Raw genomic sequence first — 16,674 nt, 5'->3', positions numbered from 1 at the left:
GGAGCTTTCCTAATTAATATTTTATCCAATGCTATAAGAAAATTTCCTTCACACAGGATAAAATATTATATAAGAAAAGTTCCCAACGGTGTATAACACGTCTACCAAACCTGACGAACATATGGTCAGCAAAAAAGGGAGCACCTTAAATTGACGAATCCGTTTCATTTCCAGAGAACATTTTTGTTAAAATCAGAACAAATTATATTTGTATCTGTATTGGCTATTATTTTTAAAACTTTTATTTGGGCTTATTCTTTCAACCTGTCATTAAGTTACTTGTGAAAAGGGCGAAGGAATCAAATGCCTTATACTATTCTAATTAGACTTATTACCGGTTTTACATGAGCAACACGACGGGTGCCACACGTGGAGCAGGATCTGCTTACCCTTCCGGAGCACCAGAGATCACCCCCAGTTTTTAGTGGGGTTCGTGTTGCTCAGTCTTAATTTTTCTATATGTTGTGTGTTGTGTACTATCGTTTGTCTGTTGGTCTTTTTTCTTTTTTAGCCATGGCGTTGTCAGTTTATTTTCGACTTATGAGTTTGAATGTCCCTTTGGTATCTTTCGCCTCTCTTTCACGTATTGCACTAAGGGTTTTTTTTTAAAGCATTTACTACTAATTAAGATAAAACTAAAATAAGATTTTATTTGTTTCAAACACTTATAGAAACGTAATACTGAAATCATATTTCGCTATTAGCAGTCACTCTGGTTCAATTTTGTCAAAATAAGCTAAAAAAAAATCACTTATGCATTATTGTTTTGCATTCAAGTGAAATAATCCACCTCTTATAAATCCGTATTCATGCGACCTATGATTTAACCTTGGTTGGAGATGGGTTGTTCTTGTGTCCAGCATGTCGCACTGATGAAACGAATGTCAGCTGAAAATGTGATGCTAGGGAAGGCAACAGAAGACCTATCTCGATGATAGACTCGACCCACAGGCACTTGTCTCTGAATTCCCCATATCCCCCCCCCCCACCTATATACCTTGATGTAACACTTTAAGGTATATAAAGGGGGAACTCAGAGACAAGTGCCTATGATTCGACAGCAAAAACGGCAGTCTGAAGTGATACAGGTTATATGAGTAAATTATTTGCATTTAATCTATATGTGTTTATCTATGAAATGAGATAAAACAGATCTAAGTAAATATATCTTATAGAGCTACATGTACTAAACTGTCATAAGTTTGTATTTTATGTGTGCTTGTGTTGAAGACCGGTCATTTGTGGTCTTGGGCTGCTTTGGTCAGGTTGTTGTCTCTTTGACGCATTCGCCGTTTCCATTCTTAATTTTATTGTCGGTGTTATATTTATGATTAAGAGTACTCGGTGACCGAATGGTATAGATAAAACTCACCAAAGATGCCAGGCTTATACTTTTGTACGCCAAACGCTGTTTTTTTCATCTACAAAATACTCAAAAAGGTCAAATAAAGTACTAATAAAGTTGAAGTGCATTTATGACCAAAAATTCAGAAATGTTTTACCAAATACAGCTAAGATACGGTAAACTATTTCTTGGACAGAAAATCCTTAGTGTTTCGAACAATGCAAAGTTTTAAAAACTATGTATCACTGAGGTTGTTAGTTTGAACCCAGCACGTGGCAGGTGCTTTTGACTCCAATCTTAAATGATTAGGATTGTCAGTTTCATTGCCGTAGGTCGGTGGTTCTCTATTGGTACTTCGGTTTCATCAACCAATGAAAACTGATCGCCATGATATATCCAAAAGTGCTAAAAATGGCGTGAAACACCCCAAATCAATTAATAAATATATATAATTACAACGGGATCATATTTCCATCGACAAGTTTTTTTCTCCGTTTGGGGGCTGGGGGTTGTCACTTCGATACAGATGGTGTCCAGTTAGGAATACACACGAAAAGTTGACACTTTATAATGATTCCAGACATTGTGTATTGTTATCTTTCCAGGCATTGTGTATTGTTATCTTTCTAGACATTGTGTATTGTTATCTTTCCAGACATTGTGTATTGTGTGTATTGTTATCTTTCCAGACATTGTGTATTGTTATCTTTCCAGACATTGTGTATTGTTATCGGTCGAACTTTTGTAATTCTGAATTACGTTTTATGTATATATTTTTTTTTCAAATTTGAGAGTTAAATTAAATTTGGTAGACATACATTGAGCTGACATATACTGTGTATATCAAACGGTTGATTCTATTGGTTGTACCCGTTTAAATATACATGCCAATATTGTTAATCATTGCACAAATAGATTCCAAAGGCCCATGAACAAACTATCATGAGAAAAAGTAACTGTTAATATAGTGTCGCCATTTAAAATTTCAAAATAATATAATAGTTTATGGGTATTCAAACATTTGTTTTCGTTCTTGTTATTTTGCAATTTTTATTTGTTTTAAACACTAAGCAGGGGACAAAATATACAATCCGAAGTTGAATGTAAATTTAGTTTTCTTATTAAATCATCTTAAACGGAAACCTGTTTGAGTACATTATAAATCTGACACTTTGTATACTACAGATTCATACATTAGCTGGTAGTTATATGTACTAAAGGTCACGAATTCGGTGACTTTAAACGGTCTTTTTTAAAGATTTTTTTTGTAAGATGAAAATAACATTCTTTAAGTGCCTGACCCAAATTAAGAAAGTTTTCCAGTGGTTGTTATTGAGATCGTCGTAGGTTGCTGCATGATCTTTAATGCCATAATGTAATAGTGTTACATAACTATAGGCTTATATACATCATTCAAGTTCAGCTATTTGGGAAAAGATATCCCAAAACGTCGAAATAAGCGTCATGAAATTGTACCGCAATTCTTTATTTTTTTTAATTTACGTTTTTCAATACGAGCTATACGTACTAGCATGTTTGAAGGTACGATTATCTATGGTTATATATGTAATATCAAATGAACATACAGACATTTATCTAACGAAAACATCAACTTATAAGACAGTACTTGTTTTGAAAATTTCATTATTCACAGATGATTCCACGACCTTTTTTTTTTTTTTTTTTTTTTTTTTTGTTGCATTTTATGTTTTGATGTTAAGTTTAAGTTTTCTTATACGTTAATGCCTTCAAAATTAATGTTCTGATGAAGGTAAATCCAGAAAAGCGCAAACTTGCAGTGCATGAGGTGTGAGCTTAAATTACCCTGTGTTGAAGCCCTTATTGTGACTGTGAGATGAAAAGCAGCATCCTTTTTTCTCTGCTTATGTCAGTGGTTCTGTCCTGTGCGCATATGGCTTATGTGTCATAAATTAATACGCCACAATCCATTGAACATTCATGAACTGTTATGATCTAAACTAAACACAAAGCATCTCTACCTCAAATTAATATAGTCAAATTAGACAAATTAATAAGAAATACTTCCATTTTAAGCCATAGAGCATCTGCATGCTAATGTAATGCAATTTAAATCAAATGCAACCTGATCATGTAAAACCTTTATTGTCATTCAAACTTAATAATATAAAAAATACAAATCAACACTCAACAAAACTTGTTAATATGTGCAAGTATAAATGTGCATGAAGATTTTGAAATCCCCTGTCCTCAGTACTTAATTGCGGGAAAAAAATAAGAAACTATAAAAATGCATTTACTTTAGATGGTGTGCGAATGTGTAAAACGAGTGACACTTTTTTACTTGATGTCAGCTCATCAAAACTTAATTTTGTACTGTATTCTTACGGTGATAATTTATCATTTGCAATCTATAAGAAACTGCATTTCATCACCTCCAGTATTATCTAAAAGAGACAATAACTTGTGTCAATTCTGCTTTTTTTTTACCAAGGTACAAAAATCACAGACACGTTTCTTTAAAAAAAATTATTATAACTTAATATAACATTAGGGTATATAAGCAAGGATTTGTATATTTGTTTAGTAGGTCTTATTATATAAATTCTTGACATAAGTAACTTTTTTTTTCAGAGACAAGTGCCAGTGATACAAATGATATCTTTTCAAATAAATTAGATATAACTAATAAACTACATAAAATCAACTTTTGTTTTTGCAAATTATAAAACAAAAATAGAACATATGATCAGGTTTTACCCTAAATCGTTTTATTAGCACTTTTGATTAAAGTTCGTTGTGTTTTATAAATAATTAATGACAGAATTTTCGTTTGATTCAGTTTTTTTTAAAACGACTGAAAAATTAAGTAAAAAATAAAAACAGCCCTAAAAAGAAAAGGAAAACACAAGTGGCGTAATTATATTGTGATTGCATGGACGATTATTTACGCTTTTTCAAAAATAGTTTTTGGCCCTGCTACATCACACGTGGAACGTTTGCGATCCATTTCGCTGTCCTTCTTACCAAACATTGCACCTAATTTCTTTGATACATTCACTAAAGAACTTTTCCGCCTTTTCAATAAAGGCTTATTCTGTTGAATAATTTTTGTCTCTCGTAAAAGCGCTTGAAACGCAATGCTAATCGTCACAAAGTCGTCAGCAGCCGACACTTCATAGTACTGGCAATTGTATTCTAGCGCCGCCTGGTGTCCCTCCTCGACACCAACTGTCCGCCTGTGTTCTAAGTCTGTTTTATTGCCTAGCAAAAGAGCTGGACAGTATACACTTGCCCGAGCTTTGTTTATAATATCCAGAATTTTAATGGCTTGTTCAAACGAGGAGTGAACGCATATATCATATACCACAATAAAGGAATCTGTCCATGTTATCACGCTATCTCCTGGTGCGATGGATGTATTCTGAAAGATAAAATATTTTGATGAATTAGTCCATTTCAATTAATCTTTATAGTTAGTTGTAATTCAGTGATTGTCGTTTGATGCTGTATATCATATTTTTGTTTTGTTAATTCTTTTGTATATACTAATCAGTAATCAGGCCGTTAGTTTTATCGTTTAAAGTGTCATTTGTCATTTCGGGGCCTTTTATAGCTGATTATGCGGTATGGGTTTTGCTCATTGTTGAAGGCCGTACGATGACCTTAAGTTGTGAACTCTGTGTCATTCGGTCTTTGGTATAGAGAGTTGTCTCACTTTCAATCATATCACATATATATTTTTATATTTACAGAGGACATTCTTGTTTTGGGGACTTATTTTACCTATATGATTACACTTCTGGGGAAATAAATTGTTTTAAAGTATTATTTTAGTATAAAAAATAAGGAGATGTGGTATGATTGTCAATAAGACAACTATCCACCCAAGTTAAAATGAAGTGGATCTAAGCAATCATAGGCAACCGTACGGCCTTCAACAATGAGAAAAATGTTAGTTTTCTTTCTTTTTCTGTGTGTTATATTACATGCTCCATAAGATTTTTTGTTTGTTAGTACAAAAGAAAATTAATGGTATTCTTGATTCTAGTAGACATTAGTCCAGCCCTGGCCTCAGTGACTTATTTTCAATTTTTTGTTGTTGCTGTCAGTGACAAAACAAAATTGAAAATAAGTCACTGAGGCCAGGGCTGGAATAAGTAGACATTAGAATATAGATTAGACCGTTGGTTTTCCCGTTTGAATGGTTTTACACTAGTATTTTTTTGGGACCCTTTATAGCTTACTGTTCGGTGTGAGCAAAGGCTCCGTGTTGAAGACCGTACTGTGACCTATAATGGTTTACTTTTATAAATTTTGACTTGGATGGAGAGTTGTCTCATTGGCACTCATACCACATCTTCTTATATCTATTAGATTTATCTTAGTATTTAACTTACAATAAATACTATACAAATAGATAATTCATAAAGATCCCATTATTTTGATTGGCAGAAAACAATAATGTGATGTTAAAAAGGGATGTTTTATTCCCCAATAAAACCCAACACCATGGTTACTCGTGCTCTCAGGACAACACCACAACAGTACATAGGAATATTTAAAACAAATCAAACTAAAAGCTTGATTTAACTCATAAGTATAAGAATTGCGTTGAGTGCTTCTTTTATTAGTGTTATGATCTTTTATTGAGTTGTAAAAGCGTTGACCGTGTGAACATTTTAAGTATAAAGCGCTTCCTACAAATTAAGCTTCGGTTTATGCTTTTACATCCCAATAAAACTTCAAAATGCATTTTATTCTTAAATGAATGTAATAATGCGATCAAATTGGCACTGATCAGAAGCGTTGTTAGACAAAGAAAGGCTGATTTTTTTCAAGCCTAAGATATATAAAAACTAAAGGTCTACAAAAAAACGCTTCTAAAAAAGACCTGCTAAAACTTTCGATGTTCAATGTTACAATGATATATTTTTGTACGAGTCACAAAATTTATCAGCTGAGGTGTTATCACTGAATGTTCGTTAAAGCAATATACGCTAATTGTAACTTTGCATCAGAGAAGTAAGCAAATTTTCATGGAAATGGCGTTTTCTAGTAGTATTTTGACACGGATCTTAAAATAAACAAAAATATCAAATATTTGTTTACATGTATATTTACAACTTTTGTCCTGTGTGTTGACAAATAATCTAACTTGTGTCCCAATGATCTTAATTGTCCAATTTAAAGTTTTTGATTTCTTTCATCTGCTCGATATTGAACTAATAAATTTGATAAAACTAGTTAATTTGAGGATAAGAATACACGCTTTGACTTAAATTGACCTTTTAGGGTCAGTGTTATGTCAGAGTTTCTCTCTGTGGGTCATTTACATTTTAATCCTTGATCAAATAAGGTCAACAAACTTCTTTGCTTATGGGATTCGGCTAAGTTTATTGTGACATATGTCACATTAATTGTACTTTCAGTCACTGTTAAAAATTTGGGAGGTTTGAAGAGGCACTGTTTTTGCGGTTATTGGTCCTGGCTTGGTATAAACAAAACGTGGGGAGTTAAAGTTTTCCAGGTACCCTAACTAAAAATATGGTTTATTTAATCGATCTCTCCAGGAAAGTTCAAGTAGAAAACAAGGAATGTGACAGGTGTTCTATTTGTTTACAACAGGTGTTATCCTTATAATTCCATATTTTTAGGAAACATTAATTGTATTTTTTCTGTATTTTGCAGTGAGATTGTCGGGCAACTAATGACATTTTTTCCTCTTTATAGTTTATAATTTGTTGATAGTCCCCAAAAACTGTCTTTTAAATGCATTACTGTATCGTGATCGACAGCTACCAAATAATTTTGCCAAAACTGGTGCTAGTAGCTGTCTTGAGCTTGCAACAAGGTATTGGCGTTTGCTCATAATTGAAGGTCTTTTTACTGTGATTTGGATAAGAAGAACGGCAATAATACTGCTCCTTTGTTTATAGCTTTGTCAAGTGCGCTAAGTGAATCTTCACCATGAGATATTTAAATTTTGAAAGTATTTGGTGTTAACGACATTGGATATTTCCTATATTCACTGCATAGAACTGAAACTTAAAATACTAGAACTCCAATGCTTTGGAGTTTTAGCAGACCTAAAGACACGGACAAAGAAATTTGTTAAAAAGGGTTCCTTCTAATTTTTGTCGATTTTTAAGCAATTTAAAAAAGTTTTCAGCAGAAATTGGAGGTCTCCAAACTCGGAGCCCCTAGTGGTTCGTTAATGATGCTAAACATATATACTGAGATACCTTTTTAGCACACGAATCTAATATTTCTATATCTGTTACATAGTCTTCTTGTTTAATGCTTGACTTGTATATCAGGTCTGAAAAAGAAGTTTTTATGATCAACATACAACTACATAACACATTAGAAATAGTAAAATCTATCATAATGTAACAATATGGTATTTTATTACATGTGGCGTGTAACCTTTTCGCTTAACTGATATTGCAGGTAAAAAGGTGAATTAGGAATTGTACTAAGCTAAAGAAAACTTAAAATATTGATGTTCTGGTTTAAAAAATTATAAATTAACTACACGCAATGTATTTTTAATTGCTATATCGTTGAAAAAAATTAAAGAAAAACATAAAACTCGATTCCGATTTTTTAAAGGTTGAATGCAATACTACAATATTTAAGAATTTTGTCCCCCTCATTCGTTAAATTTTTGCAACCTCAATATTTAAACTAAGACAAAATGAGAATAAGTCATTCAGTTATGTTTGTAAGTTTTACACTGCGTTTGAAAATACATCGTGCTTTTAATTCTAATTTAATACGTCTTGTCGATCGGAATTACGATAATGATTACTACGGTGAGGACAATGAATTTCGTGCTGTTGTCCTTTTTGTGTGTGTAAAGGGTGGTTGGGAGAGTGGGGTATTGTTCTTATCAGGGAAGTGCACTTATGCATTATTTATTACATCATTCAAGTTAACGACAGAGTGCAACGCAAACATATTTCCTGCTCCTTTACAAGTAAATGTCACTGCTTAAAGATATCCAATAATAATACTAATTTTTCCTTAGATTTTAAATTTATATTTTAAGGATAGTGCTGATAAGCTGATAAGGAAACACTTATTTAGTTTAAAATCCAGTCGGAAGGAAATTTTTTGAGAAAAAAATCAAAACACGGAAGTCGTCTTCCTAACCTCTCCTCTTAAAAGTTGAACCCTACCGAAGTCTATTAAGATATTTGTTTTAGTTGCAAATTGAAAGTTAAATATACTTGGCTGCATCAATTCATTTGAACATACATACTTGCACTATAATTATTAGGTTATCTCCTCTTAGGTAATATATTTTATTGTCAATTACATTTTATTTAGATTCTTAACCGATTAAATTATGCAATGTTAACTGTGTCGTGCACTTGCCATGCTTGTTGAGGAGATTAAGGAAATAAAAAAGATTAAAAGAAATTATAAACTATGAACCAAAATTTAAAAAAAACCCGACCGAAATAGGAGGAAGATCACGCGACAACAACTCAGCTTCAGAAACGTTTTAAGAGGTCGCCCGTCTGAAGGCACGACAGAAAACAGTTTTTCATTTTGCTTATAAAGAAAAGACAAGAAGGAAAATTTGGAGCCTCACGTTTTGAAAAAATCCGGGATCAAAAATGACTTAATATCTTTGTTATTATTAAATGTCTTCGTTTAGTTGATAAAAGTTAAAAGTTGTGAATTTCATAAGTGATTTTTTTTTGTCAAGTGGAATGAAATAAATCAATTTGCGCATAAACTCTTAGTGATGAAAAAATTTTGAACCTTCTTTTCTAAACATTCAATACATTTGAAGAAAGTATTTCACAATTAAAACGGAAAATTTAAACGTGTTCCAACCGAGAAACGACAAGATGTATCGGTTAAGGTATAAAAAGGGTAACAGGTGAAGATATCGCCTGTTCGCCCGCTAGCCCAAACGTGGTAATAATTCTCATTACAGCTCTGCGACCGTGCATTATTTTATCATATCATTCAGATTTAAAAGATGTCACGTTATAAAAAAGATGATGTTTTATAAATGATTATAACTGATGACAGTCGAGAGTATTACCAGCCCCGTAGCCACTGCTTGCAGTACTTCGGTACAGGCATGAAATACGATTGTTTTATTGAAATTTTCTGTTATAATATTTGAAATCATTTTAAAGTAAGGAATGTATCTTCCTGATTCCTTGTCCAGATTTGAGTTTACTTTTGCATGGACCTTATTTATCAGCTCTTCAACGTTTATATTAGGTTTTGATTTTTCAAAAATTTAGACCTCGCGCATTACTGGCTAGACATAATAAATTATCGAAATGCGTATCTGATGCAGCAAAATCCCTGCCGTTAATACCAGTTATGAGGAAGTGGGTTAGAGTTTACAAAATGGAGAATAATGGGCAAAAAATATAAAGAATAAAGAAAAAAGGACAAAAAAAAATAAAGAATAGAGAATAATGAGGTGCTGAAATATAAAGATTAGAGAAAAATGGACAAAAAGTATAAAGAATAGAGAAAAATGGCATAAAAAATTAATGAAATACAGAAATGAAGGATCCCCATCCAGACCCCCCCCCCCTCCCCCCTCCCCCCCCCCACACAGTTATAGCATGTACAGTATTTACCCATATTAGAATTGTATTCTCCAATAAATCTTCGTGTAAGAAATCTCACTGTCACTGCTGAAAAATAAAACGTAAGTTAGAAATAATAAACAATATTTATGAGTATGAATTCTTCAGCAACGAATCTTTCTTCGGATAGGTATATATTCAAATATTAAACTATATCCAGTTGCATTTTTTTTTCTATGTAAAAAAAGGTGAATGGAGTACATGGTGTACTACGAGTTAATAATACTCGATTTTATTATCCTACTCCTACTCTTCCTCATCCTTATCATCATCAGCAGCAGCAACAGCATCATTTTTGAATGAAAAACTACGAAAATAACAAGAGAAATACATAGAAAATTATAAAGTGTGGATAAATAGCAATCTAGAGTTATGATTTATAGAACTTGCCATTTTGAAATTGCTTTGTACTTTTTTCAGTTGCAAAAGGTTACTGTACAATCAACTAATTGTATGTAATGTATGCTTAATTCATTCCATTGTATCCTTCGCTTTACTAAAATCTAAGCAAATATGTATATACTTTTATATTTGTGAATTGTATTGAATTTCAATGAATACAATATATATTTAGTTGAAACTACTAAAACATGAAAAGATCTCTGCAAAATGTATATGCAGCATAAAAGCAATTACATTCGGCAAATTGTGGAATTCATGGCTCGATTTTCAGATTGTTTACATTTCTTAGGCATTGTTTTAATAGATAAGAACAAGCATGCACTCTTTTAAGATGCTTACCGGATTTGCCAACATTTTCTGCACCCAAAACAACAACTCGCAATGACATGCTGTAACGGTCTCAAAATTCACAGAAATAAACAGTCATTATTACATATTCAAATATTACCTTACTATTTGTAACTTTTTAATTTCCAAAATTAAAGACACTGAATATCGCGTTAAACTTTACAAATCTAATTTAACTTTGTGATAAACAGGTTTCCTAAAATGAAAATTATCGAATTGGTTTTAAAAATTTCATTTCTGTCACTATATTTACTCTTCACAACTTTATATAAACTAACTGAGCTTTGTGACACCCACGTGGTTAATCTATCAAGGTAAAATTTGTCCATTTAAGAACTTTCAAATGTAAATAGTAACGTCTTTGGTCCCATTTGATGTATGTTTCAAAATAATGTATCAAAGTAACTTGAATTCCTCAACGACATTCTGTTGAACAAAAAACAGTAAATAAACTTAAAACGTCTATGGAATGAGAATTTTTAGATAAACGCGACGAGTTATTTTGGGGGGTTAATATTTATGAATTTTTAAAGCATTGTATATACCAGTACAAAATTCTCAGGCCACGTTCTTCGAATTAATCTGTTGTTAGCTCTAAAATTATTCATTCAATTAGAAAATAAATACTGTATCCTTCTTTCATTTTATTTTATCACTCTTTCTATGTATGCTCGTTTCTCGTTTTTATATAGATTAGATCGTTGGTTTTTCCGTTTGAATGGTTTTACACTAGTAATTTTTTGGGGCCCTTTAAGGCTTGCTGTTCGGTGTGAGCCAATGCTCCGTGTTGAAGGCCATACCTTGACCTATAATGGTTTACTTTTATAAATTGTAACTTGGATGGAAAGTTGTCTCATTGGCACTCATACCACATCTTCCTATATCTATGAATGAGAAATTAAGTCGTGTGGAATTTTCTATTATTTTTTTCTTTTAACCATTTCCTTCAAGATAAGAAAATCCACTAAATCGGTGGTTCAAAATATATGTAGAAGGACATTTTGTATATAAGAAAAAAGTGACAATAACGTGGAGAGCTAGGGTGGTATTTTCTATCATAATGGCAATTTACTCCCTGACTTGACGTAACTATGTTTAAAAACACAAAAAAAATCAATTAATCAAACCAAAAAAAAAAAAATTAAAGATATTTTTTATTTTTTTAAGATTACCTTTAAGTTGTTGTTTATATCTAGGAAGACATATTAAAAGAGAGGCGATGTTAGACATTTATGTAGCCTAGGTACATACCAAATTAAATCAAGTATCTGGTATTTCATTTTATATACGAATGAACCTTATTATACTTTATGCATTTTTCCAGAAGGTAGACGAATAAGTAAAATGCCTGTAGACACATTCTGGGTAATGCCCAATTTGGTCTGCTTGAGTAATAAATTTTACTTAAAATGATCCGCGATGGGTTAACTTAGCAAACCAGTCATGTATGGTTATGATTAACTTACTTTCTATTAATAAAGTCACTAGGGTCACAAATCATCTCCCCCGGACACACTGTTGTGACAAAGCTATGCTTTGTAGCAATACACAGTTAGGGAAAAAAAACTTAAAATTGACACTCATATTGAATTTTAACCACTCTCTTTCCCTTGCTTTCTTACAAATAAGGCGTAATGTGTATGTTATGTATGTGCATATGCATAGAAACAGCATCTTCCATAGTTTTAATTTCCAATAGTTAAAATGATGAAATACAATCTCTTTTTGGTGTAACCATGGCAACAATCTGCATTGTTTTGATACAACATATACACCTTATCGCTATTTAGTCCAATCTGGAAAAAACAGTCACTTATAAGGTGTCATACCACCAATTCACTGCCTCCAATTTAGAACGTATGTAAAAGTAGCCCTACTCTGACACAAAATAGTGCTTTTGATGTCATTGTTTACTTAAACTAACCAATAAATTTGCAGAAATGAGACCATTTTGAGCCAAAATTTATTTGTCCATGAGTTTTCATTAAAAATTGAGGATTCATGCGCTCCATTGTATACTAATTTAAAATTTCCAGAAAACCAGAAAACCAGGGGTTATTTTTAGTAGTACTTGTCTTCCGAAAGGCAGTTCTTTCTTAGAAGCATTTAAACATGGGTTGAAAATTGGCATGTAGAAAGGTGATACATGCACAATTCAGGATATACCTGGTTTCTATGAAGTTAAACTTAAGGTAAAATATTAAGAAAGCTGTAATAATTGCAAAATTTGGTTGAATAGATAGATATTTTCAATTGGTGGTCTGACACCAATACAACTTCCTGTTTGGATCGCACGAGGATAAAAGCTTATGTGAACGGTTACTGCCAGTCACCACTTATAAAAAAGTAGTGCTGCATATACCTACGCGTATAATCATAAACAATACTATAGGTGCCTGCAGGTCACACCAAAATTTATCTGTATCAAATGTGCCTGCAGGTCACATCAAAATGTGTCTGTACGGTACTACCATAGGTGCCTGCAGATCACATCATTTAAGATCTGTAACATAGCCTATAATTTGAGTCTGCAGGTCACACTGTTAATTATCTGTACCATAGCCTATAATATGTGCCTGCAGGTCACATCTCCATAGATCTGCACCATATGCTATTAAAGGTGCCTGCAGGTCACACTTTCATTAATATATATATCTGTATGGTAGGTGCCTGCAGGGCACATCACTATAGATTTGCACCATATATATAAAAGGAAGACGTGGTAACTATGATTGCCAATGAGACAACTCTCCACTATAGACCCAATTACACCCAATGACACAGAAATTAACAACTATAGGTCCCCTTACGGCCTTTAACTATGAGCAAAGCCAATACCGCATAGTCAGCTATAAAAGGCCCCGAAATTACAAATAGAAAACAATTCAAACGAGAAAATTAACGGCCTAATTTATATACAAAATAATGAACGAAAAAACAAATATGAAACTCAGCAACAAATGATAACCACTGAATTACCGGTTTCTGACTTGGGACAGGCACAAACAGAAATAGTTTGAAGGCGCCAATCCTCCTCTAACCTGGGACAGTGGTGTAACAGTACAACATAAGAACAAACTATGTATACGTACATCAGTTGAAAAAGGCTTAACTCATCAGATTGATACAAACAGAAATACATCTAACAAAAACACAAAGTGGAGGTAGATGGGTTCTTGTACATGCGAATAACAACAACAACAAAAAACACTAAGTACAGATCTGAGAGTACTTGCAGTTATCATAGGTGCCTGCATGTCAATTCACTTATGATCTACACCATATCCTATCAAAGGTACCTGCTGGTCACACTGCTATTTATCTGTACCATAGCCTATCATAGATGCATGCAGGTTACATCACCATAGATCAAAGCCTATCATGGGTGCCTGCAGGTCTCACAGCTTTTTATCTGTTCAATAGCCCAGCATAGGTGCTCGTAGGTCACATCACCATATATCTGCCTATAGCCTATCATAGGAGCCTGCAGGTCACACTGCTTATTTATCTGTACCATAGACTATAATAGGTGCCTCCAGGTCACACTGCTATCTATCTGAACCTTAGTCTATTATAGGTGCATGCAGGTCACATCACCATAGAACTGCACCATAGCCTATCATTTGTGCCTGTAGGTCATACAACTTTTTATCTGCACCATAGCCTATCATGGGTCACACTGCTATTTATCTGTACCATAGCCTATTATAGGTGCCTGCTGATCACATCACCATATATCTGCACCAAAGCCTATCATAGGTGCCTGCAGGTCCCAGAGCGTTTTAACTGTACCATAGTCTATAGGTGACTGCAGGTCATACAATTTTTTATGTGTACCATAGACTATCATAGGTGCCTGCAAGTCACACTGACATTTATCTGTTCTATAGTCTATCTATGATATATTATGGGTAAATACCATGGTGACCTACAGGCACCTGTGATAAGATAAGATATGTAGACTAATACGGTGACCTACAGGCACCTATAATATGATACGGAAAATAACAAGGTGACCTACGGGCATCTATAAATGATATGGTAAACTACAGGGTGACATACATGCACATTTGAAATGATATGGTAAAGATCAAAAGCAGTGTAACATACAAGCACATAGGATATGATATGGTACAGATCAATAACAGGGTGACCTACAGTCACTTTTGATAATTACGATAATATATGGTAATGACAATTGCAGTCACCTATAGCTAGTAAGTGAAATTAATAATAACATTGTGACCTGCAGGCACTTATGGTATGGATAAATAGCAGGATGACCTACAGTCACCTATGATAGGGTTTGGTAAATAACATGGTGACCTACAGGCACCTATAATGTGATATGGATAATAACAAGGTGACCTACATGCACCTATGAAAGGATATGTAAATTAACAGAGTGACTTACAGGCATCTATGATATAATATGGATAAATACCATGGTGACCTACAGGCACTTATGATAGGATAAAAAATTAATATGGTGACCTACGGGCACCTATAAAACCTATAATATGATATGGATGAATACCATGGTGACCTACAGGCACCTATAATGTGATATGGATAATAACAAGGTGCCCTACGTGCATATATAATATGACATGGTTGACAACAGAGTGACGTACAGGCACCGTTCAAATGATTGATAAAGATCAAAAGCACTGTGACAGGCACCTATGATATAATATGGTACAAATCAATAACGGGTGACATACGGGAAATTTTGATAAATATGATAGGATATAGTAAAGATAAACATGAATACAATCTTCAGTAGCTATGATAGATAAAGGCAACAGTAGCATAGCCCTGTTCAAAAGTCATAAATCGATAGAGAGAGAAAACAATTCCGGGTTACAAACTAAATCCGAGGGAAACACATCAACTTTAAGACGAAAACAACGGAACAACAGAAACACTGAAGTGCAACAAAAACAAACGCCAACATACATAGAAACGAACTATTTAATAACAACTAAAATATTCCTGACTTGGTAAAGGATATGATAGAGACGAATAGTAGATGACCTACAAACATCTTTGATAGCCATTAGGATATGGTACAGATCAATCACGAGGAAGGTGACATTCAATCACCTTTGAAAGGGTATGATACGGATCAATAGTAATGTGACCTCGTGCATCTTTGATATGATATGGTATATATCAACATCAGGGTGATCTACAGGCATCTTTGAAATGATATGGTACAGATCAATAACAGGGTGACATACAGGTACCTCAGCTGATTATGGCAAAGATCAGTAACAAGGTGACCTACAGGCAACGCAGATAATTATTGTACAGATCAATAGTAGGGTGCTCTACAGGCAACTCAGATAATTATGGAACAGATCAATTATCTACAGGCACCTCAGATAATTATGGTACAGATCAATAGCAGGGGGACCTATGGGCACTTTTGATAATTATGATAGGATATGGTAAAGACAAAGAGGAATATAATCTTCAGCAGCTATGGTAGGATATGGTAGAGACTATTGGTAGATGACCTTCACGCACATTTGATAGGATATGATAGAGACCAAAAGCAATGTGACCTCTTGCACTTTTGATAAGATATGGTACATATCAAAAGCAGAGTGACCTACAGGCTCCTTTGAAATGATATGGTACATATCAATAGCAGGGTTTCATACCGGCACGTTTGAAATGATATGGTAACGATCAGTAACAGGTTGACATACAGGTACCAGACATAATTATGGTACAGTTCAATAACAGGGTGACCTACAGGCATATCGGAAAATTATGGTACAGATCAATAGCAGGGTGACCTACAGGCACCTCAGATAATTATGGTACAGATCAATAGCAGGATGACCTACAGGCATATCGGAAAATTATGGTGCAGATCAATAGCCGGGTTACCTACAGGCACCTCAGATAATTATTGTACAGATCAATAGCAGGGTGACCTACAGGCACCTCATATAATTA

At 33.6% G+C, this 16,674-nt stretch overlaps 1 protein-coding gene across 1 annotated transcript; it reads right to left on the bottom strand.

The window, feature by feature from the left end:
• Window positions 1–3,476: 3,476 nt before the first annotated feature.
• On the bottom strand, window positions 3,477–10,744 carry LOC127726771 (ras-related and estrogen-regulated growth inhibitor-like protein). The gene is made up of 4 exons (XM_052234226.1): window positions 10,696–10,744; window positions 9,946–10,002; window positions 7,570–7,646; window positions 3,477–4,748 (listed from the first exon to the last, which is right to left on the bottom strand). Exons 1-4 carry the CDS (start codon window positions 10,742–10,744, stop codon window positions 4,272–4,274), a joined length of 660 nt encoding a protein of 219 aa, XP_052090186.1. The 3' UTR covers window positions 3,477–4,271.
• Window positions 10,745–16,674: the final 5,930 nt, after the last annotated feature.

This window comes from Mytilus californianus, unplaced genomic scaffold (genome assembly GCF_021869535.1).
Source record: "Mytilus californianus isolate M0D057914Y unplaced genomic scaffold, xbMytCali1.0.p SCAF_18, whole genome shotgun sequence".
NCBI lineage: Eukaryota > Metazoa > Mollusca > Bivalvia > Mytilida > Mytilidae > Mytilus > Mytilus californianus.
Note: the sequence above shows the minus strand (reverse complement) of the source record. Positions and strands in the feature narration are given on the sequence as shown.